The 22,181-nt window shown below is 53.9% G+C and overlaps 1 protein-coding gene across 1 annotated transcript in view; it reads left to right on the top strand.

Moving 5' to 3' along the window:
* Positions 1–848: 848 nt before the first annotated feature.
* CD9 (CD9 molecule) overlaps positions 849–22,181 on the top strand; it is a 47,466-nt gene continuing 26,133 nt past the window's right edge. The window contains exon 1 of the mRNA XM_075553134.1: positions 849–1,035. Coding sequence (XP_075409249.1) covers positions 970–1,035 — 66 coding nt within the window. The 5' untranslated portion in view covers positions 849–969. The remainder of the gene's footprint in view (positions 1,036–22,181) is intronic.

The following is a 22,181-nucleotide window of genomic DNA, read 5'->3' as shown; positions in this document are numbered from 1 at the left end:
TGGGCTACTCACCGCAAGGCTAGCTGTTCGAACCCACCAGCCGCTCCACCGGAGGAAGATGAGGCTCTCCACTAGCCAAGAGCGGTGTCTTCTGGGAAACCCACAGGGTCAGTTCAACTCTGCTCCCTCGGGTCGCTATGAGTCAGGATGGAATGGATGGCAGTTAGGTTTTAAGGACAAGTCCACAGAAGGAGAGGCTGTTCTACAGATGAGTAAGTCAGCACAGGTATACCCCGGTGTGCCTTCCTCACTGGGCAAGCCATCCACCCCTGTCATCTCCACAGGGTGTGCTCAAAACTGAGCATGCACAATGGGTGAAAGGGTTGCCAGGAGTCACCAAGGGAAGCCAGTAAAGCCAGGGGACAGCCCTTCAAAGACGAGTCCAAAGCCAGAAGAGCCCTCTTTGACTTTGACCTGGACTGTAGCCCTGGACAGCCCAGCCGGGGAGGGTGTCCCAACATAGAAGGCCCAGCGGGGAGGCCAGCAAGAAGCGAGGGAGGAGCGGAAAGGCATCCCGGTAACTCCTTGGTTCAAGTGGAAAACGTTGGTGGGGTGGGAAACCCCAGGGGAGTCCGGGAGAAAGAGCCAGGAGGCTCGGGCCACGAGGGCGTGGAGAGGGCTGAGCCCGAGGGGCGAGGGGAAAGAGAGCAGATGGAGTCCGAGGAGCAGCAGCCCGAGTCCGGGTCCGGGTCCGGGTCCGGTTCCCTGCGAACGTGGGCGGGGCGGGGCGGGTCGCAGGGTGTGGGTGGGGCAGATGGGTGGGCGGGGCAGGTGGGCCGGGAGGCGGGGTCGGCGGGGGCGGGACCAGCGCACATGCGCACCGCACTGGCCGCGCGTCTTAAGGAGTGGCACTTTTTGAAAGTGCAGCCCCCTGGGTGACTCAGAGCGGCGGACGGCAGTTCGATCCGAAGTCTAGTCCGGCCAGTTAAGTTCAGCCCGCGCGCAGCCGAGCCCATCCTCGTTCGCAAAATGCCGGTCAAAGGAGGCACCAGGTGCATCAAATACCTGCTCTTCGGATTTAACTTCGTCTTCTGGGTGAGTGAGCGCCGCTGCCGCGGGCCCCTCCCCGGAGCCACCTGTTCCCGGGGCCGGAGCCTGCGCGCCCTGGGCCACAGCCTGCGACCCGGGCGCCCACCGCTGGCACTGCCAGCGCCGGGCGGACACCGGGAGGGAAGGGAAAGGGCTCTGCGGCCGCCAGCTGGCTTTGATTCAGATCCTGAGACTCGCAGGGCGGGCACTGAGGTGGGGGACGCACCCCAAGTGGGCAGGCGGGGGGGTGGGGGAAGTGGGGGTCCCTAGTGGACTGGGAGACCGCCCCGAGGGATCTGGGCAGGGATCCGGGTGCAGAAGGGGGAAACTGAGCCCAGGTCTTCGGAGAGCTGGAGTCGGAGGCCCTGGGCCCTGGACCCAGGAACACTGCGCGGGGAGCAGTCTGTGACACTACAGGGCCGGTAGGGTGTCACAAGTGTTTGGGGTGCCCGAAGGGGCGGCGCGGGGGCTCTGCGTGCCTCGGTGGCGCCTGGAGTGATCAGCTAAGAAGTTAGTTTGGGGCACTTGTACCCAGCCTCAGGAGTGGGAGAGAGTTGGGCAAGAAGTGTTTTTCCCAACTCTTCCTGCGTGGGCAACCAAAGGGAGAGCGGGACCCTCCACTCCCAGCTGAATCGCGCGCCCCTTCTTTTCTCTCCCTTGCTTGTTTGCTGGCTCTCGCTGTGGGACCGTGAGAAAGCTCCCTGGGAGCTACCTGAAAGACTGGCTTGTCTTCATTTGTTTTTCTCAAACGCGATAGTATCTACCTGGAGAGGACTCTGGGAGAGGGGGAGTGGAGGGCCAGATGCCTATCACCAGCTCCGGAGGGATGGGTCCAGTGTTTCGCCAGTTCCAGGAGGGATCAGATGGGGACCCTCCCACTGCCCACACAGGACAGCTTCTGGCCACTTCCTTTGGAGCCCTCCAGCAGCGAGCCTGGGCTGCAGAGAGGGAAGGGTCACTCTAGAGAGCATACCTGGGCAGGTGCCCCAGGGAAACCTGCAGCCGGTCACAGCCAGCTTTGCTACAGTTGGGGAGACCACAGAAAGGGAGAGTGTCCCCTGCCACATACTTTCTCTTGGGCAGGGGGAACCACTCAAAGACAGGCAAGAAATATAGGTCACCTTTGTCTCTTGATTCTGTGGCTGACTCCCCTATGCACAGGTGGGCAGTGCATACCCGTCGTAGGACAGAGGTTTGGAAAAGCAAGGGAGGTGGCACATGTCACCAACAAAGTGCTTGCTCCCTCAGTGTGGGTCACTGCCCCACCCCACCCCCACCCCGGGAACCTCCTGGCAAATCCAGGATTGACTCCTCCTCCCAGAGCTGACAGGGTGGAAAGCAGTAGAAACTAGCCTGACCCATGCAAGGCACCACACCCAGCACATACCCTAGTGAGAGTGGCACACATGAATCACCCTGCCTGGCCTGTGGCCAGCTTTGGAGACACCCTGTAGGGACCCACTAGACTGGGTGACCTTTTCTCACCACGCATTTGGCACCAGAAAAGGATGTTAGAAGGCTGGCCGGCCCTGCCCCACCCCTCCCACCCACATCCTTTGGAGAGTTTTCTCACCACTTGAGAATAGTATCTTCCCAGAGGGACTAGTCTGATGTATCTGTTAGTCCTCAGCTATCTGCCTAGGCTGCATCCGGGGTTTGGGTGCCAGGGGGTACCACAGACGGCCACTTGTGCCTCCGCACACACCCCCCCCCCACCGTCTGTCCCATGACTGAGGCTGGAACCGGATGGGAGGCATCCAGGGCCAGCCATCATCCAACCTCTCCGTGTCCTGCCGAAAGCCAGTTGACATCAGGTCCCTGTGTGCGTCAGAGTAGAATGGTGCATCAGAGGATTTTCAGTCCTGGGTTTTTGGAAGGAGTTGACCAGGCCTTTCCTTCTTTGGAGGCAGAAGAAGAAAGTATCTAACTGGATACTCTGGGTGGACTTGATGCTCCAGCCTATTAAACAACCTAGCATGTCAACCATGTCTACCTCCCAGACACTGCTAGTCTCTTGCCCAGTGGCCGGCCACACCCTGCCCCTCTGCTCCTGTTCAGAGCTGCCCTGCCTGGGCTAGTTGCTGCTGGTCCACTAGATCTTCTGAAACAGAATGACTCACTCTGGGAATGTTTGGGTTTAGGGTTAGAGCTGACTTTAGAGATCATCTGGTCCAGCCCCCTTATTCACAAAGAGGATGCTGAGAGCCAGACACGGGGCTGATTTCCCCGGGATCACACATGCTCATCAGAAACCAAGCCAAGGCTACAACATACTTTGGTTCTGCCCTCATTTCCTCCCCCAAATTGCCCAGGGGATCTGGTGATGGACAGGGTGTAGGCCAGGTGAGCCGTCGCTGTGTTCTCCTGAATTGGCTATTGTTCTCCCGCCCGGTCGGAGTCTATAGAATTGAAGGTCTGTCCCCCAGGAGAGGGTGGTAAGGAATATTATGGCCCGTTTGTGTACGAGTTTCATAATCTGAAAAGGCCTTTCTTTTCCAGCACCTGGCACCTAGCCAGAGCAAGGAGCGCTGGCCCATTTTTCTGATGATCAACATGGTAGCAAATATAGCAGGCTGGCCTCAAATGTCTGCGGGAACTCAGGTCAGACAGGTTTCAAGTCCATGGCCACAAACAGCCTGGCCCAGGCAGGGCTGGCTGTAAGGTGGAAAGAGACCAGGGGTGGAAACAAGTTCTCAGATAGCATCTCTTAAAGGAAGCTGCTTGGCTAATGATGATGACAAAGTCACTGCTTCCCTCTCTTCAGACCAAGGATGGATAGACTTCCCACTTGGGACCTGATAGGGGCCTTAACAGAAACCCATAAGTTGTCAGTTCAAATCCACCAGCCCCTCCTAGGGAAAAAGATGCCACAGTCTGTTTCTGTAAAGAATCCCACCCTTGGACGCCCTATGAGCAGTTTCGTGCTGTCGTTACAAGATCAATGAGTCAGAACCAAGTCTATTCGGCAGTGGGCTTGGTTATAGGCCTTAGCAAGCAGTCGTGGGGTCAGGGGCCAGCAGTGTTCCAGTCTGGCAGAAAAGGCGCCAGCAGTGGGGTGGTCATGTGAGCCCGCACCCCTGCTGGACACTCTTACAGCCCAGGCAGAGCCAACTGCCCTCTCTCAGCAGCACCTCAGATGCCCACAGCCAAACCAACAATCAGTCTGTTCTTCCAACGCCCCCGTAGCCCAAACTCCTAGCTCTATTTCAGGTGTTTCTGTGTTTCCTTCAGACCTTCTACCTAACCGACCCCCCACACCACCCCCCAAAATTTAGAAGACAAACATCTTACTGATGACAGCATAACAAAAACGACACAGCTATTTCAAGGCGACTTGGGCTGAAGAAGGTGGGGCCAGAAGGGTGTCTTCCCCATCCATGGCTCCCCCCCTCCCTGCCCCCCAATCCTAGGCCTGCCCCTAGAGGGCTTCCTCAAAATGGACATGCCAGGAGCTTAGTGTAGTTCCTGTGCCACTCCCATCTGCCCCTTTGCCCCGACTTTCACCCCATGCCCTCACTCACTGATGGAAAAAGCAGGCAGTTTTCCCCTGTGTTCCTCACAAAAGGAATACCCTGTCCCTAACAGAGGCTACCTGGCAACACAATGGAGCCGCTGGTCTGCAAATCCAGAGCCCGGGTGTTGATCCAGCCCTGTCCGCCACTCCCTTGGAAACCGTGGGTTCCAGACCCCAGTGCCGTCATCTATAAAACCAGATGTTTGGAACAAACATCTCCAGAAGGTGCCATCAAGCTCAGCCTGTGCTGCCAGTCAATCCACCCCACCCCAACACAACACACACACACACACACACACACACACACACACACACACCGCCCACAGCAATAGGCTTTTCCCATACCACCCAAAACAGGAGTCAGGAAATCAAAGTGTGTGTCAGACACCAAGACTTCTCCTCTGAACTTGGCTTCAAGTCATTCCCCTCTTGACCTTGATCTCTGGAGTCTTCATTCTTGGCCCTCATCCCTCACAGTTCCCTCCATGAATGCTGAGGAGAGGTGGTCTCTGCTTGGGGGCACTCTGTTTCCTTGCCCATGAGCCTTACAACGCTAAGGCGTGTGGTTGTATGGTCTAGTGGTTGGAGCTTTGCCTCTGGAATCGATTTCCCATCATCAGATAGGGTCTACCCAACAGGGTTGCCGAGAGGGTTAAATGAAAAATACAGCCAATGCAATAAGCAGAGAGGCCGAGGACTCGGTGCACAGTGAATGTCCAACTGCTGTTCTGTGTTAGTTGTAATTAGATTGAGGTGGACCGGGAAGATGGGAGCAACCCCCTGAGAGGTGTGGACACTCCACCAGAGACTCTACACCAGGAATAGGTTCCGAGTCTGCAAACATCCCCCCTCTTCATTGTTTGATCGTTCGTTCTCTCTTTGTTACTTCCTTCCTTCCATCTTTCTTTCTATTCCCCTGTGCCAGCCAACCTCAGTCATTGCCGCCCCGTCTGCACATCCTGCTTCAGAACCTCGGCCCCCTTTCCTGTGTGGCTACACGGTTGGCTTTAGTGCTGTTGCACTTCCCAGAATGAAACTGCTGGACCAGGTGAGGTGGCGATGGCAACCCCCCTGCCACCTGGCTTGCTGCTTGGCCCAAGTGTTGTTTGACTTCCATGCTGGGGCCGAGCGAGGCGGTCGGGCTTTCCTAAAATGGCTTCCCACCTTTGGCACTCGGACAGCTGGCGCAGGCTGTGACGCTGGCCGTGTGTGCGCACGCTGGCAGGCACGGGGAAAGGTGAAGTCAGTCTGATCTGCCAAGGAAAACAGGGCTCCTCTGGGCTCAGAGTCTCGGCAGTGTGGCCCTACTTTGTCCACAATGGTTGTCAACACAAAGACCCGACTCCTAATGGTTGAGGTAATGGGGGTGCATCCACATACACACATGCACATGTGCGCGCACACACGCACACACACGTTCTTTGCAGAGTGCTCGACAGCACCGTTCTAGACCGTGCTCTTAGGTGCCCCAAGAAGCAGCTCTGGTTGAGCCCCAAGCTGCGTTCTCAGATCAGCAGCCTAGTGGAGAGGCCGCCCTCCCCATGAGCAGCCCCTGAAAGGAGTCTCTTGTGGGTGCAGACCTCCCCACCACACGTCTCACACCTTCCTTCAAGTGGAGGCTTGGCCGGGCATCTGCCCTCCCCTCTTAAACACACAGCCTGGTGCCCTGTGTGTGCCTGCCTGTCTTCCTTTCACCTCAAGATAGAAGGAGCTGTGGCCTGGGAACTGGTCCCAGGATGTGGAACTTAATAACGTCTTAGGTTCTCAAAGGCACTTTTCCTTCCAGAGAATGCCCGCCTTCCCAGTGCATCTCGTCCGGCTGGGAGGGCTAGAGGAGCCGAGGTCCCTGAATTACCTTGGCTTCAGACAGCACGTTGTAGGCGGACCTGTGTTGAGCTGTTTGTGAGACCTGCCCCGTGTTCCTCCCTCCCCGCGGGTTGAAGGCAATGGGTCTTTCTTTGGGGACACACCACAGGCCTGTCCTACCGAGATTTGCAGAAATAGTTACTGACTTGCCTCTTACATACAGACAAACAGTGACTTCACAGCTTCAGGGTTGGAAAGTCCCGGTAAGAGCCTGGCAGGCCCATGCCTACCATGTTGCTCACGCTCCGCGGCCATCGGTCCATCTGCTCCGTGAAGTCGTCAGGCTGTGGCCTTCCAAAGGCAGATCACCAACTCTTCAGGGGATGCCTCTGGGCGGGTTCAAACTACCAACCTTTCGGCTCCAGGCCTGAACTGTTTGCAATACCCCAGGACTTCTGCCCTCCACCCCCCGGGCAAACCTCTGAGCCACTGGAGGGATCCGGCAGACCAAGGGGGTCATCAATGGCAAGTTTCAAATCTGCGTCTGGGAGCTGTGGATGCAGACACGCCGGCCCAGGGCCATCCTCGTTTTCCACCGAGTGATGGTGCGCAGCTGCGGAAAGCAGCATCCTGGCCCCAGGTGAGAGGATTTTCTAATAATCACATCCATCCCGTAGCTTCTTTCCCACCTCAAACAAAACAAAACAAAACGGAGTTGGGGAGAGTTTTTTAAGGACTGTAGGCTGTCCTCCAAGGTGAAGGGACTCAACCTTCAGAGAGACCACACCCCCCCAAATTGGTGGGACCTACCTACCTCCAAGAATATCTAATAGCCACATTTTTGCCTTCTTTCTTTTTCGAGAAGAGAAGGGAACCTCGCTTGATGAACCACACGCCACCCCTATGTTGTTTTCTTCCCTTTGGGTTCCAGGAAGCTCCTGCCCTAGGAAGCGGGCTGCCTCTCCACTCCCTGGTGACCACGTGGTGGAATCGCAGGAGGGGAGGTGGGGGAAGCCTGGAGAAGAGCAGTAAGCAGAGATTCCTGAATCCCTGTGAGGATGGGGGACAGCCCAGCCTGGAGAGCTGCCTCCCCAGCTCGCTGCACTCTGATGCTCGGCTGACTCATGGCCCAAGGAGTGGCTTTGGACTTTGCTTCATTTAATGGGTTTGGTTCTGTATTTCTCTCCTGCGTGAGGAACCCAACTTTCTGGGCTTTGCAGCCAAGTTTTGCCTGTGAGGTTAGCTTCCCCCACAGCCCGGGTGATTGTCATTGTTCAGAAACAGCAGGTTTCGGGCGCTCTCTTTTCCTCCTTCGCACCATAATGGAACTAGGCCTGGCTGGACCTTCCCTGGTCTTGCCCCTGAGACCAGGAGATTGGGAGAATGGTCTCCCAAAGAGGCTCCCTAGCTCCAAGCTCGGAGTTCCTATGGAGCAGCAGAGCTAAGTAGCAGGGAAGCGGAAGCTTTTTGTCTTGTAGAGGGGGTCTATTCATCCCTTGATTGAAGCGGTCTGGGGACCGGGAGGAGCGGCAGAAATCTGGATTGAAGACGGATTCTTGCTGACCCTCCTGACAAGTCTGTGCAGAGGAGCTGAAATGGCAGCTCCTGCCAGTGCCGTTAGGAAACTAAGCCCTCAATGATTACTCATCTCACAGAGCCCTTCTCAGGCCTGGGCAGGCCCTAGGCCCGAGACCTCTCTGAAGGCCCCAGCTGCTCACTGAAGTTCAATGCCTCAAGGAGGAAGGAGACCCTTTGAGCCATGTGAATACCCAACTTCAGAAACCCCCAGTCATTGCTCGTGGAAGCAGAGGTCAAGAGATCAAATCTCTTCCAAGTGTTGAGGGCAATGATGGAACTTTGAAGACTGGCCCGGGCCAGGGTCATTCCGGTCACTTGCATGTGCATGGGAAAGGTGGACATTGAACAAGGAAGACCGGAAGAAGAGCCAGTGCATTTGAATTAGGGTGCTGGCAATGCAGAGCGAAAGTACCACGGACTGCCAAGAACACACGCGTGTGTCTTGGAAGAAGTATAGCTAGAAGTAGGAGAAAGGATGGGGAGACTTCACCTCACATCCTTTGGACGTGTTGTCGAAGAGACTGGTCCCTGGTAACGGACACCCTGGTTGGTTCAACAGATGGGCAGCCCCTGCACCTGAAAGCCCTCCACGCGGTGGCGGCAACGGTGGGCTCCGACAGAGGAACCGCTGCGAGCCTGGTGCGGGGCTGAGTCGGGTGTTGATCTGCGGCAGAACCAACTCGATGGCACCGGACAACAACAGGAAAGAGGGAAATAAACCCCACAACACCCGGTGGTTGCTAGGGAAGTGGAGCTAAAACGGAACCCTCTTGTCAAACTCAGAGCATGGGGCCCCTTTGTAGTATTTGATAGTTTGGGGGCTTTTTTGATCTACGTCGATTTGAGTCTTGGAGACAAGCAAATAACCCAATAAATGATAGAATGACGTCAAACTTTTCGGTGAGCTTTCTGGGCACAGACCTTTAAGAGGTGAGCTCCTGGCTTTTTCTTCAAGTCAACAGGAAGTTGGTGTTTCTAAAAGGTTCCGTGGGAAAGTACCTTTAAGCTCCCTGTAAGGAATTCCAGTGCCCCACACTCAGATCAGGGCCCCTACCTGTGAGGCGTCCTGTCTAGGAGTAGGGAGCCCCCTCCACTCCCTCACCCACTGCCGCTCTTCAAGAGGCCAGAGCTCTCACTGAAAGGCCCCTCCTCCCTGTGCTCCCCCAGTGTGCTGTGAACACCCGGCCCGTGACGTGGGGCAGAGTTAAAAGCTTCCCTCCACTAGCCTGGCCAGATCTTCCCACGCTCTACATTCTTCCACGCCTCTCAGAGGATAGCCCTGATTCCTTTACACGAAGTAACCCTTGAGAACCCCAGAACACTCATTTGAAATCAACATGGGCATCTCTTCCAGTGCTGCGGGGGGGGGGGGGGGGGCATTGACTCCTTCCTTATAGCGGGACGTTGCCTTCCTTCTATAGTCCCAGGATGGGCTGGCATGGAGATAGCGCTCAGAAGCCTACAGTGATGTACTCTCCAAGGTCCCAGGGCCATTTGCTGGCAGAATGGTGCTTGGGGAAAAGGGGGGAGCGCTGGCCCCCACCCAGTGCATCGGCAGCTTCCTCAGAAAGAAGCCAGGCTCGGGGGTTGAGGTGCCACCTGTCGCCTTCATGTTGCCGAGGTATGGTCTCCTCCCTTTGCAGATGCTGCCTGGGAACTTTCAGGGTAGTAGGAACCACCTCTGAAGTGGGATGAGCTATGATTGGTACAGGGTAGGTGGGTAGGGGGGCAGGGGTTCCCTGGTACGATTCTCTCCTTCCATGCGGGAGACCCAGTTGGATTTCTAACCAGTGAACTTCACACACAGCCACCATCAACCCCCTCTCAGTGGGCGTTTGCATGTAGCTCTGACGCTGCAAACAGCGCTCAGTAAAGCTTCCAGACTGAAATGGGCTAGGAAGAAAGGCCTGGTGCTCCACTTCTGAAAATCAGTGACGGAAAACACAGTGGCTCCCTCACCATGGTGGAGACGCCACAGGACAGGACAGCATTTCCCTCTATCTTGCATGGCGTCTCCTTGAGTCCGGGCTGACTGGCTCCTCACTGTTGCTAGACCACCCACGAAAAAAGCTCTGGTTCTAGGCTCAAAGGAAAAGACTGAATCATGGAAAAAGATGAATGATTGAGAATGGGGGGCTTTGCTGCCAGAAGGCTCTGGGTTCAAGTTCTCGACTGCACTCATTTGCTGTCCGCTCTCCGGCAAGTTGCTCCTGAGCCTGGGTTTCCTGATCCTAAAAAGCCAGCAACATGGCCTACCTCCTGGGTCACTTAGGGAAAATGAAGTGAGAGCGTTCAGACGACGTCCGTCGGGTGAACTATCGGTCAGATGGTTAATATCAGCAAGCCAGTTGCCACCCAGCCCACTCCTGCCATGTGGCAGACTAGAGCTGGGCCCCAGAGGGTTTTCAAGACTGGTTTTTCCAGAAGTTGGCGCCAGATAGATTCTTCTTCAGAGGCTGGTATGGATAAACTCAAACGCGTCCCTGTGTGGAGAGCAGCCAAGGGCACTGACCCTGTTCACCACCTGGGGACTCCCATACGGGCGCCCTGGTGGGATCGGGGTTACGAGTTGGGCTGAAAGCCACGTGGTCATCGGTTCAAAACCACCAGCAGCTCCTCGGGAGAAATACGAGGCTTTCTACTCCCATAAACAGTGACAGTCTTGAAACCCACAGGGGAGCCCCGGTGAGTCAGCATTGACTCAATGGCAGTGAGTTTTTGAGTTTATTTTGTTTAAGGGAACTTTGAGTACTTGGCACCTAATAAGACATCTGAAATGAAGGTGGGGACCATGGCAGAGGGATAACAGGCCACCACCATTGGGAGACCTGGCCTCTTCCTGGCCTCTCCTGCCCTTGCTGGCTTGGTGCTCTGCTTATCCCGTGATGGGGAGGAGAGCCATTCAGCTGAGCAGGGCCGTGTGCTTCTGCTTACCCTGCCAATCTAGGCTTCGCATGGCATTGTTTGAAAGCTTTGTGAAAGAAAGGGGTCCCCAACCACTAGGGGCATGCAGGCGGGCGAGGGGGACCGCCTTCCTGGAGGGGGCTGGCACGAACTGATGTGTAAGTTCAAGTGTGTGTGTGAGAGAGAGAAGTGGCTAGACATCTCAGTGATATGTGCACAATGGAAAACAAATGTGTGCTGGTTGAATATTTCAAGCAAAACATCCCCAAACAAGCTCCCACCTCAGATGACTTTGCTTAAGAGCAGAATGCCTGTTTTCAGCAGAAAGGGGACTTAAGGGGTTGGCCGGTGTGTGCTACACGTCTGGCAAGCAGGCAGTGGAAACTTGGAATGTCATTTCTTGTTTAGAAAGACGTTGCCCTGGAGGGAGTTGGAGTAGGAGGCCCTGCTTCCTCCTTCCTTGGCCCCAGCACACCCTGGGAGCTGAACCTTTGCTCCGCCAAGACACTGGTTTGGAAATGATGCTGACTTTGTCCTTAGAAGAAAGGATTTCTCAACTCTGAAACTTGTTCAAACCAGGTAGCCTCGCAATTTCCAGAAAACAGGGCTGAGGAAAAGCTCACGGGCACGTTGGCGGTGTGATGGTGATCGCAGCAGCCTTCCAAAGCCGGTGGGTCTTTGCCCGGTGCCACACCCAGAGAAGAGAAGCGACACCCTGCCTTTCCCCCAGGGGTGAGCCAGCAAGACATAGGCGAGACTGGGGGACATGCTGATGGCCCTCGGGTTGAATCCCAAGGTCATTCCATACTTCCGGCTCTGTGACCGTGGGCAAGTGATTTGACCTCTCTGAGCTGTCACCTGGGATGATAGTATCTACTACCTCAAAGGTAGGCGGCAGCCCCACCACCACCATCAAAACCAAACTCAGTGCCCTAAGGAAGGCAGCAAGCAGGGGAGGCTCTCCCTGGACGCACGGAGGGCTTGCAGGACATGGCAGTACCGCCCTCCTATCACCACCAACGCATAGCAGCCCTCCAGGACAGACTAAAACCGCCCCTGTGGGTCTCTGCGACTATGACTCTGCAGGAAGAGAGCACCTCATCTTTCTCCAGTGGGGAGCAGTGGTGGGTTTTGAACGGCTCACCTTGCAGCCCAATAAGTAACCCTCTCAGCGCAATAAGTAACTCATTGCAGGCCGCGCCTCACAACATCCCTCTTCTCCCTGGGAGCCTGGTTGTGCAATGTTTTTTTTTAAAATTTTAACAATTTATTAGGGGCTCATACAATTCTTATCACAGTTCATACATATACATACATCAATTGTATAAAGCACATCTGTACAGTCCCTGCCCTAATCATTTTTTTCTCCTCTTTTCTTTTTTTACATTTTATTAGGGACCCATACAACTCTTATCACCATCCATACATATACATACATCAATTGTATAAAGCACATCCATACATTCCCTGCCCCAATCATTCTCAAAGCATTTGCTCTCCACTTAAGCCCCTTGCATCAGGTCCTCTTTTTTTTCCCCTCCCTCCCCTTTCCCCCCTCCCTCATGTGCCCTTGGTAATTTATACCTCGTTATTTTGTCATATCTTGCCCTATCCAGAGTCTCCCTTCCCCCCTTCTCTGCTGTCCCTCTCCCAGGGAAGAGGTCACATGTGGATCCTTGTAATCAGTTCCCCCCTTCCAACCCACTCACCCTCCACTCTCCCAGCATCGCCCCTCACACCCTTGGTCCTGAAGGTATCATCCACCCTGGTTTCCCTGTACCTCCAGCCCTCATATGTACCAGTGTACAGCCTCTGCCCTATCCAGTCCTGCAAGGTAGAATTCGGATCATGGTAGTTGGGGGGAGGAAGGATCCAGGATCTGGGGGAAAGCTGTGTTCTTCATCGATACTACCTCGCACCCTAATTAACCCATCTCCTCTCCTAAACCCCTCTATGAGGGGATCTCCATTGACCGACACCTGGGCCTTGGGTCTCCACTCTGCACTTCCCCCTTCATTTAATATGGTATATATATATACATATACATATACACATATATACACACACTTATATCATTTTTTTTGCATGATGCCTTATACCTGGTCCCTTGGCACCTCGTGATCGCACTGGCTGGTGTGCTTCTTCCATGTGGGCTTTTTTGCTTCTGAGCTAGATGGCCGCTTGTTCACCTTCAAGCCTTTAAGACCCCAGGCACTATCTCTTTTGATAGCCGGGCACCATCAGCTTTCTTCACCACATTTGCTTATGCACCCATTTGTCTTCAGCGATCCTATCATGGAGGTGTGCAGTCAATGATATGATTTTTTGTTCTTTGATGCCTGGTAACTGATCCCTTCGGGACCACTTGATCACACAGGCTGGTGTGTTCTTCCATGTGGACTTTGTTGCTTCTGAGCTAGATGGCCGCTTGTTTATCTTCAAGCCTTTAAGACCCCAGTCACTATCTCTTTTGATAGCCGGGCACCATCAGCTTTCTTCACCACATTTACTTGTTCACCCACTTTGGCTCCAGCCGTTGTGTCGGGAGAGTGAGCATCATAGAGTTCCAATTTAATAAAAGAAGATATTCATGCATTGAGAGAGTGTTTGAGTAGAGGCCCAAGGTCCTTCCTCCACCTTAATACTTGACCTATAAATATAGACACATAGATCTATTTCCCCATCCTCCTATATATATTTGCATGTACATGTCTTTGTCTAGACCTCCATGAATGCCCTTTGACTCCTAGCTCTTTCCTCCATCTCCCTTGACTTTCCTCCTGCCCTACTACCATGCTTCATTGCCACCTGGGCTAGAGTATACCTCTTCTCTAAGCAACCTTACCCTTGATCATTTCCCACCATGCCTGCCACTCCCCCTTCTCTGCCATTTGGGGTCCCGTGTTTTTCCCTTGTCCCTGGGTTTGTTAACACCACTTCCTTACCCCCCCTACCCCCCCACCCCAAGTCCCCCCGGAACTGTCGGTCCCGTTGTTTTTCCTCCAGGTAGTTCATCCAGCCTGTCCTATTCAGACAGACCTGTGGAGTCACTAACATGCACGAAAACAAGACAGAGGAAAACAAAGCAACAGTATACAACCAGACAACAAAACAACAAAAACAAACCACTGACAAAGAACAGAACAAAACAGTTCACAAGAGAAAAGCTTGTAGTTAGTTCAGGGATCGTTTGCTGGCCCTTAGGAGCGTTTTCCAGTCCAGTCTGTTGGGGCACCACGCCCTGGCCCCAAAGTCCACTTTCAGCATTCCCTGGGGACCTTGCCACTCCATTCCCTTGCTGTTCCGCTGCACTCCCCCAGTGATTTGCCTCGGTGTGGTGGGATCAGGTCAGGTGCAATTCCCACACTGTGTCTCTGGTGCTGTCCCCTGTATCGCCCTTAGTCACTGAGGGGCATCATGTCTCATAGTACGGCCAGCCATGTTGTTCTCTCTGTGGACTGGCTGCTCTACTCAGGAACATCATCCTCACAGCCTCGTGTGCAATGTTTTTATCCCTACAAAGCATTGTTCCCTGATCAGGGGATACCTTGGACCAGCCTGAAGCCAGGCTCGAACACTGAAACATTGCTCCAAAGAGCAGGGCGTAACCAGGCGATGGGCTGTAGCTGCCTTGAGTTCCCGCACACTGGGGTCACCCACGAGGTGCACTCTAACCTCCAGAAAGGAGACCACCCCAAACCCACCAGCAGGACAGCTGTGTCCAAGTATTTACGAGATCATAGGGCACTTTTTAAATCCATCTTCATGCTGATTTCGCTTGTTTGAATGGTGAGTTGCATGTGTGGTTGGGTAGGGACCACATCATCTTCTCAGTGGTTGAGACACTTAGTAGGTGGCTACAAGAGGCAGAAGTCTTCTTCCTCAGCTCAAGACCACTGGCAAGACTCGGGTCCCGTCCCCCCCCGCACCCCCACCCCAAGGACCTAGTTTCTCATGAGTGCTTGTGCTTTTTAGGCTCTGTTTGTTTTGAATATCCATCCTAAACCTTGCCCTGGTGCAATAAAAGAGCAAGCAAAAAGCCACCCGCAGCAGGGCCATGGCGGGGAGGGGAGGAGCTGCCGGGGAGAATGCAGAGTCCTGTGTGGGGCTAGCCAACGAGGGGCTCTCTGTAAGGCCTCTCGTGTCTGCAGGCGAGGAATAACGTGATCGTACAGATCCTGTCAGTGTGCCTGGCACGTAGAGCTCAGGCAATAGCTGCTGTCGTGTTGTCATGGTTACTGGTAAGAACCCAAACAGCCGCCGCCTCGCCTCAGAGGCAGGTCCATCGCAGAGCCAACCTCAGTTGGGTTTCTGAGACTCTACATCAGTCACAGGCATAGAGTCGCATCTCTCCCAAGGGGCAGCGGGGGAACCACCAACCTTGCAGTTAGACCCAAGGCCCAACCCACACCACCACCGGGGCTTTGTGATTCCCAGCCCGCCGCTTAAGTTTGGTCCTCTTGAGGTTGACCTCAACTTGGACAGTCACTGGCATCTTCCTGTTGCTTCCACGTGTGAGGCCACGTCACACAGCATGGCTCCAAGCGACCATTTGACCTCTCTCTCCAGAATATGAATTGGGAGGCCTTGTGTCTCCCTCCATCCACCTACAAAGTTCTTTTTCAGAGACTCCCCCACTTGGGGGAGGTGGGTGCGGAATGGGACGTCCTGCTGGCCATGTCCCACAAGGATGTCTAGTTGGTAGGGGCTCACCCGAGCAGCCCGACTTGGAGCTGAATCTCTCCAAGGGAATCGAAGGAAGGGGGGCTCCACTTGGCTCAGACCAAAAACACACCCTCCATGCTCGCCTCGTATCCCAAAGGAGCATCCGTTCTGCTTCCCTACAACTTTCCTGACAACTGGGATCCCCCAAGACCAGATCCCACAGGGACAGAGCCCAAGTCACCGGTCCTCCTACTCTAGGGCACTGCAGGGAAGTTAGAGTCCTGAAGGGTGAGCTGATCCCGGCGGGGGGTGGGGGGGGCTGGACCACCACCCCTCTGGGGTCTCAGCAGCGGTGTCTGCTCTCCTTTGGCCCCAGTGGAAGACAGAGGGAGAGGAGGGAGAGAACAGTGAAGGGACGTCTCCCTAGGTTTTGCCAGATCCACCATGCCCAGGCCACTCCCCGACCCCTCCCTGCAGAAGTTCTTAAAGGTCCCCGCTGGAATATGAGCACATTGGAAAAGAGGACCTCCGATTACCAGTCCTGCGTTCCAACTGAACTTTCTGCCTCTGACTGGGTCTTGTGGGGTGCCTGCGCCTTCTCAACCGGAAGGGCTGTGAGGGAGGATGAAATGAGATGATGTGTGGACACCACTCCCTGCCGTGTCTGGTGGCCCTTGGTGGGTACTCCTTCCCGAGCCAGTAGATGCTAGAAAGATTCTACTGCTGCTCTTCATTTCATTGGCCCTGCCCCAATGAGTGCAAGAGGAGTTCTTGAACGGAATTGTCTCAAGTCGGTGTAAACCTAAGGTCAGCTAGCTCACCATTCAGGCTGCAGGCTCTGCATGTATTCTTTCCCCCATCCCACCCCTCAGGATGTTTTTTTTCATTGACTATTTGTTCATAGGTTGGTTTGGGAAGCGTATCTGCTCCCTCGTACATATTAGCAGCCTGAGCTAGAGAGAATAGCAGGCTACAGGAATCAGGTGGGGAGTTTTCACCGACGGGGCCCTGCTCCAGAGGCTGGGTGAGGCTTGCCCACTGAGTCAGTATGGCACCTGTGGGAGGAGGGGCAGAAGCCAGGGCAGAAGCGTGGGTGCTGAATGCGCATTTGGGAGTCAAACGCAGGTCCCAGCTTGCACCCTGTACTATGACTGCGCGGGCCCAGTGGGCTCAGAGTGGAGAGGGAGTGGCTCAGTCAGTTATCTCCTCCAAATTCCTGCTTCCTTCAAGCGCCTCTCTGTGTATCCTCTCCTGTATCCTCTCTGTGTATCCTCTCCTGTCACCAGGCAGCAGGCCCAAAGCTGTCCCAGGCCCACTCCCGATGACTGAACTGGCTGGGACTCAGGCATTTGGCCCTGCCTTCTACAGCTCTGACTGTAAAATGTCAGGCCCGGTAAGCTTTGCCCTCCTTGGGCTGGGAGGCTCAGAGAAGGCAAATGCTCTAATCTGCAGCTATGTTGCTGCTCAGCACTGCCCCTTAGAAAGCTGTTCTGCAGGACCAGAACCCCAAGAGTGGAATTTTCCACATTGGACCTGGGGGGGGTCCGTTTTTAAACGAAGTCCAGAACAAGGTTTCCCCAAACTTGTGTGGGCATCAGAATCCCCAGGATGCTGAGCCCTAGAGCTTCTAAGGTCATGTAAATGGGCCCCTGGGTCTAAGCCACCCCTACAGGATAGAGCTGTGAATTTGCATGTCTAATAGGGGCCTTTACGGTTGCTATGGCAACATCACCTCCCCTTGGGGACCACACTTGAGAGATGCCCTAGAGACAGTGCCCTGGGCTGCCTTTGAGGAGGTGGACTTCAGAGGAGCAGGGTTCTGCCCCAGGAGTGGACTGTCTGGAGAGGAGACTTGGTCCCTGAACTGTGTCTGCCCAGCTAGTCCCCAGGACGAGCACACTCGCTGGGGGGTGACTTTTGTTCTCCTGGGCTGTGGTTTCTAGAGCTTTCTGCCGGTCTCTAGCAGAACTACTGCTCGTGCGTGGCCCTGTTGGCATGGCTCAATTCCACCATGAATTCCTCGTTTACTCCGCTCCGTAAGGAGAGCGAGGCCCAGCGGGTTTGGCTGCGGGTGGGAGTAGAGACGGTTTAGTGCTGGGGTGGGGCTTGTGTCAGAGGACCTCCACAGACCAGGAGTCCTGCCCAGTGGCTTTGCGCCCCCCAGAGACAGCAATCACTCCAGCTTTGGTTTGTGACAGGGGGGGCGGGGGGACAAGGGTGCAGGGAGAGGAGTGGAAACGGAGGCTGTGGAGACTGGGATCCTGTTTGTTCTTGCTGAAGATGCCAGGCTCTGCCTCCTGGCTTGGGTGAATCAGCCCATGACTGCCTTGGCATTCACTGGCAGCCAGGGGTTGCCTTGGAGATGGGCGAGGCCCAGAGCCCACAGGTCTGTGTAGCCTGACTTGTTTCTCATTGTCGAAGCCTGTAGTTGGAACACAGAGACCCTTATCTTCACCCCCTAAAGCTTGTAGCATGACTGAGGTTTGGGGGCCTGGAAGAAGCTGGTCGGGGGAATTCAGTCAGATACTGACTTTGACTTCCTGGGTGCCAGAGGGCAGCTCTGCCTACCGATATAGTACTCCACCTCGTCCAGGAGTTCTTGGGAGACACAAACTTGGAAGCCTTTTCCTGCTCTCTACAATCTCACTCACTGCCCCAGAGCTGATTCTGACTCATGGCAGCCTTGGAGGACAGGGTAGAAGGGCCCCTGTAGGTCTCCAAGACTATTAACTCTTCACGGGAGGAGAAAGCGCCTCTTTTTGACTCCATGGAGCAGCTAGTGGTTTCGAACTGTTAGCCTTAAGGTTCGCAGCCCCACTTGGAGCCTGCTTCACCACCTGGTTTGCTAAAGGCTGGTGGCTCAAAGCCACCCAGAAGTACCTCGAGAAGGCAAGCCTGGTCATTGGTTTCCCAACAGGCACTGCCAGGGCAGCCCCTTGGGGCACAGGTCTACGCTGCACAAGGGCCTGGCGTGCGCATTCTAACTAGAGCAGGGAAGTGGTCCAGGTCAAAGTCTCCTTTCCTGGGCTGCCCAGGAAAACCCCTCCCTCTGTTATCTGCCCTTTCAAGAACTCCTTCCCACACAGTTAATTGGCTCACGGAAACCAGCCCAGTCCGAAGGAAGGTCAGACGTCTGAAGTCTAACTTGGCCCTTCCCATCTGATCTCGCTGGAGCCCGGGGAGGCAGTTACAGGGTGTGAGGAGGGTCACAGTGTCCACGTCCTTCTACCCCAGGCCACTCAGAAACCAGAGAACACAGCCCCAGTGTCTGAAATGACCTGTTTCCTCTGACCAAGCCCCGGCCAGAGCAGAGAAGGACACACACAGTGGCATCCAAAGAAGGCCCGTGAATCGGCCTGTGTCCTTCTCCGGGCATCTTCTTCTTGTCTCTCCGTCCCCTCTTCTCCTGCATGCCAGGCCTGAGAGATAACATCTCTCTGTTGTCAGCGTCTTTTCCAGGCTTCGTTTCATTTAATCCTCACCCTCACCTTAGGGCAAAGGCAGACCAGGTATCTGTTTGCTTTTTGTTTTGTTTTGTTTTCCTTTACACAAGAGGATTCTGGGGTTCAGAGAGGTAAGTGCGCACACCACTCAGCAATGGCAACACCAGAGCTGGAGCAGCGTCCTCCGTGGTTCCGTCCAGAGCAGTCATTTTCACGTGAGGTAGAAAGAGGACACTCTGCGAGGGAGCCGTGGGAGCTGGTGGCTGTAAGCGCTCTGTGGGACCAGCATCTGCCCAGTGACAAGCCAGCCCTGAGCCATGCCGCGCCGTGGACAGAGCCAGGACCAAATCCTGGTTCCCATTCTTTCTCTGATGCCACCTGCTGCCGCCATCCTCCGATCCGCGGAGTGACCAGAGTCAACAGCCCTGGCTCTTCTGGGAGAGCAATAGGGAGAAAGGAATTCTGCTCCTCCTTCCCCACTTCCCACCAGAACGGCAAACTCGACTGCTTCCCAGCTAAAGCCAAAGAAAAACCATCTGTGGGGAGTGGGCTCTTATCTTTCAGCACTTTCTAAGTCAGGGAAAGAGTAATGTGTACTCTGTCCTTTCCAAACATTGTGGCCAGTCAGGTCCAATTACAAGACCACCCAGTGTGTTGCCTGTGAAAAGGGAGATTGTCCAAACAACAAACCTGGTTCTTCATACCGGAGGGGTGAGAGGCAGTGACACATACGCATGCACACACACATACATACACACACAAACACACATGCACACCGCACACATGCACACACCACACACATGCATACACACATGCACATACATACACTTTGCACATATACATATGCACATATATACACATATACCCACACCACACACATGCATACACACAAACACACACACATGCACACACCACACATATATACACATGCATATACCATACACATATATACATACACCACACATATACATACACATACAACACAAACATATACACATACATACACACATACACATAGACCACACACACAAATACAAACCCACATACATGCACATACACCATACACATACAGCCTCAAACCCACACACACATGCACACACACACAGAAGCACACACACAGACTGAGACCTTCTCTCTTTCAGATTGTGCGCATCTTTGTACCCATGAACTTCAAGCGTTTCTGTCAGCAGCCCTGCCAGCGCATAAGCACCACCTGCCTTCTAACTGAAACCGGTTTTGCAGACTTGCTCAAGGGGAGCCAGGGGCCCTAAGCTCCATGACACTTTGTTTTTAATCCTCTTTGGAATTGAAGTGCTTCCTGTTGCTCCCGCTCCCAGTTTGTGTCTCCGTGTAGGATTTCTGAGCCGGCCCCTCTAGTCATCAGTTTGGTCAGTCACAGAAAGCCTGGGTGGGGTGTGGCTGTCTGTCGTGGCTGAGCTTGCAGGAGTGGGTGAATGTGGAATGAGAGAAGAGGAAACGGAAGCCATGTTTCTTCCCGGCTGGCGTTAGGGACGGCAGAGCTGGGTGTTCCTGTCTCCGGATGGTCTGCTATCAGTCCCAGGGGACTAGGCTACCTGTGCAGACATCAGAAATCAGACTAAGACAGCGGTTCTCAACCTGTGGGTCGTGACCCTTTTGGGGCTCAAACAACCCTTTCACAGGGATCGCCAGATTCATAACAGTAGCAAAATGGCAGTGATGAAGTAGCCATGACACAACGGCTGGAGCCAAAGTGGGTGAACAAGTAAATGTGAAGAAAGCTGATGGTGCCCGGCTATCAAAAGAGATAGTGACTGGGGTCTTAAAGGCTTGAAGATAAAAAAGCGGCCATCTAGCTCAGAAGCAACAAAGTCCACATGGAAGAACACACCAGCCTGTGTGATCGAGTGGTCCCAAAGGGATCAGTTACCAGGCATCAAAGAACAAAAAATCATATCATTGACTGCACACTTCCATGATAGGATCACTGAAGACAAATGGGTGCATAAGCAAATGTGATGAAGAAAGCTGATGGTGCCCGGCTATCAAAAGAGATAGTGTCTGGGATCTTAAAGGCTTGAAGGTGAACAAGCGGCCATCTAGCTCAGAAGCAAATAAGCCCACATGGAAGAAGCACACCGGCCAGTGAGATCACGAGGTGCCCAAGGGACCAGGTATAAGGCATCATGCAAAAAAAAAAAGATATAAGTGTGTGTATGTATGTGTATATATGTATATATGTATGTGTATATATGTATATATATATCATATTAAATGAAGGGGGAAGTGCAGAGTGGAGACCCAAGGCCCAGGTGTTGGCCAATGGAGATCCCCTCATAGAGGGGTTTAGGAGAGGAGATGGGTTAATTAGGGTGCGAGGTAGTATCGATGAAGAACACAGCTTTCCCCCAGATCCTGGATGCTTCCTCCCCCCAACTACCATGATCCGAATTCTACCTTGTAGGGCTGGATAGGACAGAGGCTGTACACTGGTACATATGAGGGTTGGAGGTACAGGGAATCCAGGGTGGATGATACCTTCAGGACCAAGGGTGTGAGGGACGATGCTGGGAGAGTGGAGGGTGAGTGGGTTGGAAAGGGGGAACTGATTGCAAGGATCCACATGTGACCTCTTCCCTGGGAGAGGGACAGCAGAGAAGGGGGGAAGGGAGACTCCGGATAGGGCAAGATATGACAAAATAACGAGGTATAGATTGCCAAGGGCATATGAGGGAGGGGGGAATGGGGAGAGAAGTTGGGGGGAAAGAGGACCTGATGCAAGGGGCTTAAGTGGAGAGCAAATGCCTTGAGAATGATTGGGGCAGGGAATGTATGGATGTGCTTTTTACAATTGATGTATGTGTATGTATGGATTGTGGTAAGAGTTGTTTGAATCCCTAATAAAATGTAAAAGAAGAAAAGAGAAAAAAATGATTAGGGCAGGGACTGTACAGATGTGCTTTATACAATTGATGTATGTATATGTATGAACTGTGAAAAGAATTGTATCAGCCCCAATAAATTGTTAAAATAAAAAAATTTTTAAAAAAAAGAGAAGAAAATACATCTATGGTGGGGGGGTCACCACCACAGGAGGAACTGGATTAAAGGGTCGCGGCAGGAGGAAGGTTGAGAACCGCTGATCTGATAGAGACTGGTGGAACACCCCAAAGACTATGCCTCCTGGGGACAACCTTCAAACCTGGAACTTGCCCCACCTCCGGGGATCCCCTTTCAGCCAAAGAATCGTTGAGCCTACGAAG

Source organism: Tenrec ecaudatus, chromosome 6 (assembly GCF_050624435.1).
Source record: "Tenrec ecaudatus isolate mTenEca1 chromosome 6, mTenEca1.hap1, whole genome shotgun sequence".
In the NCBI taxonomy this organism is placed as follows: Eukaryota; Metazoa; Chordata; class Mammalia; order Afrosoricida; family Tenrecidae; genus Tenrec; species Tenrec ecaudatus.
Note: the sequence above shows the minus strand (reverse complement) of the source record. Positions and strands in the feature narration are given on the sequence as shown.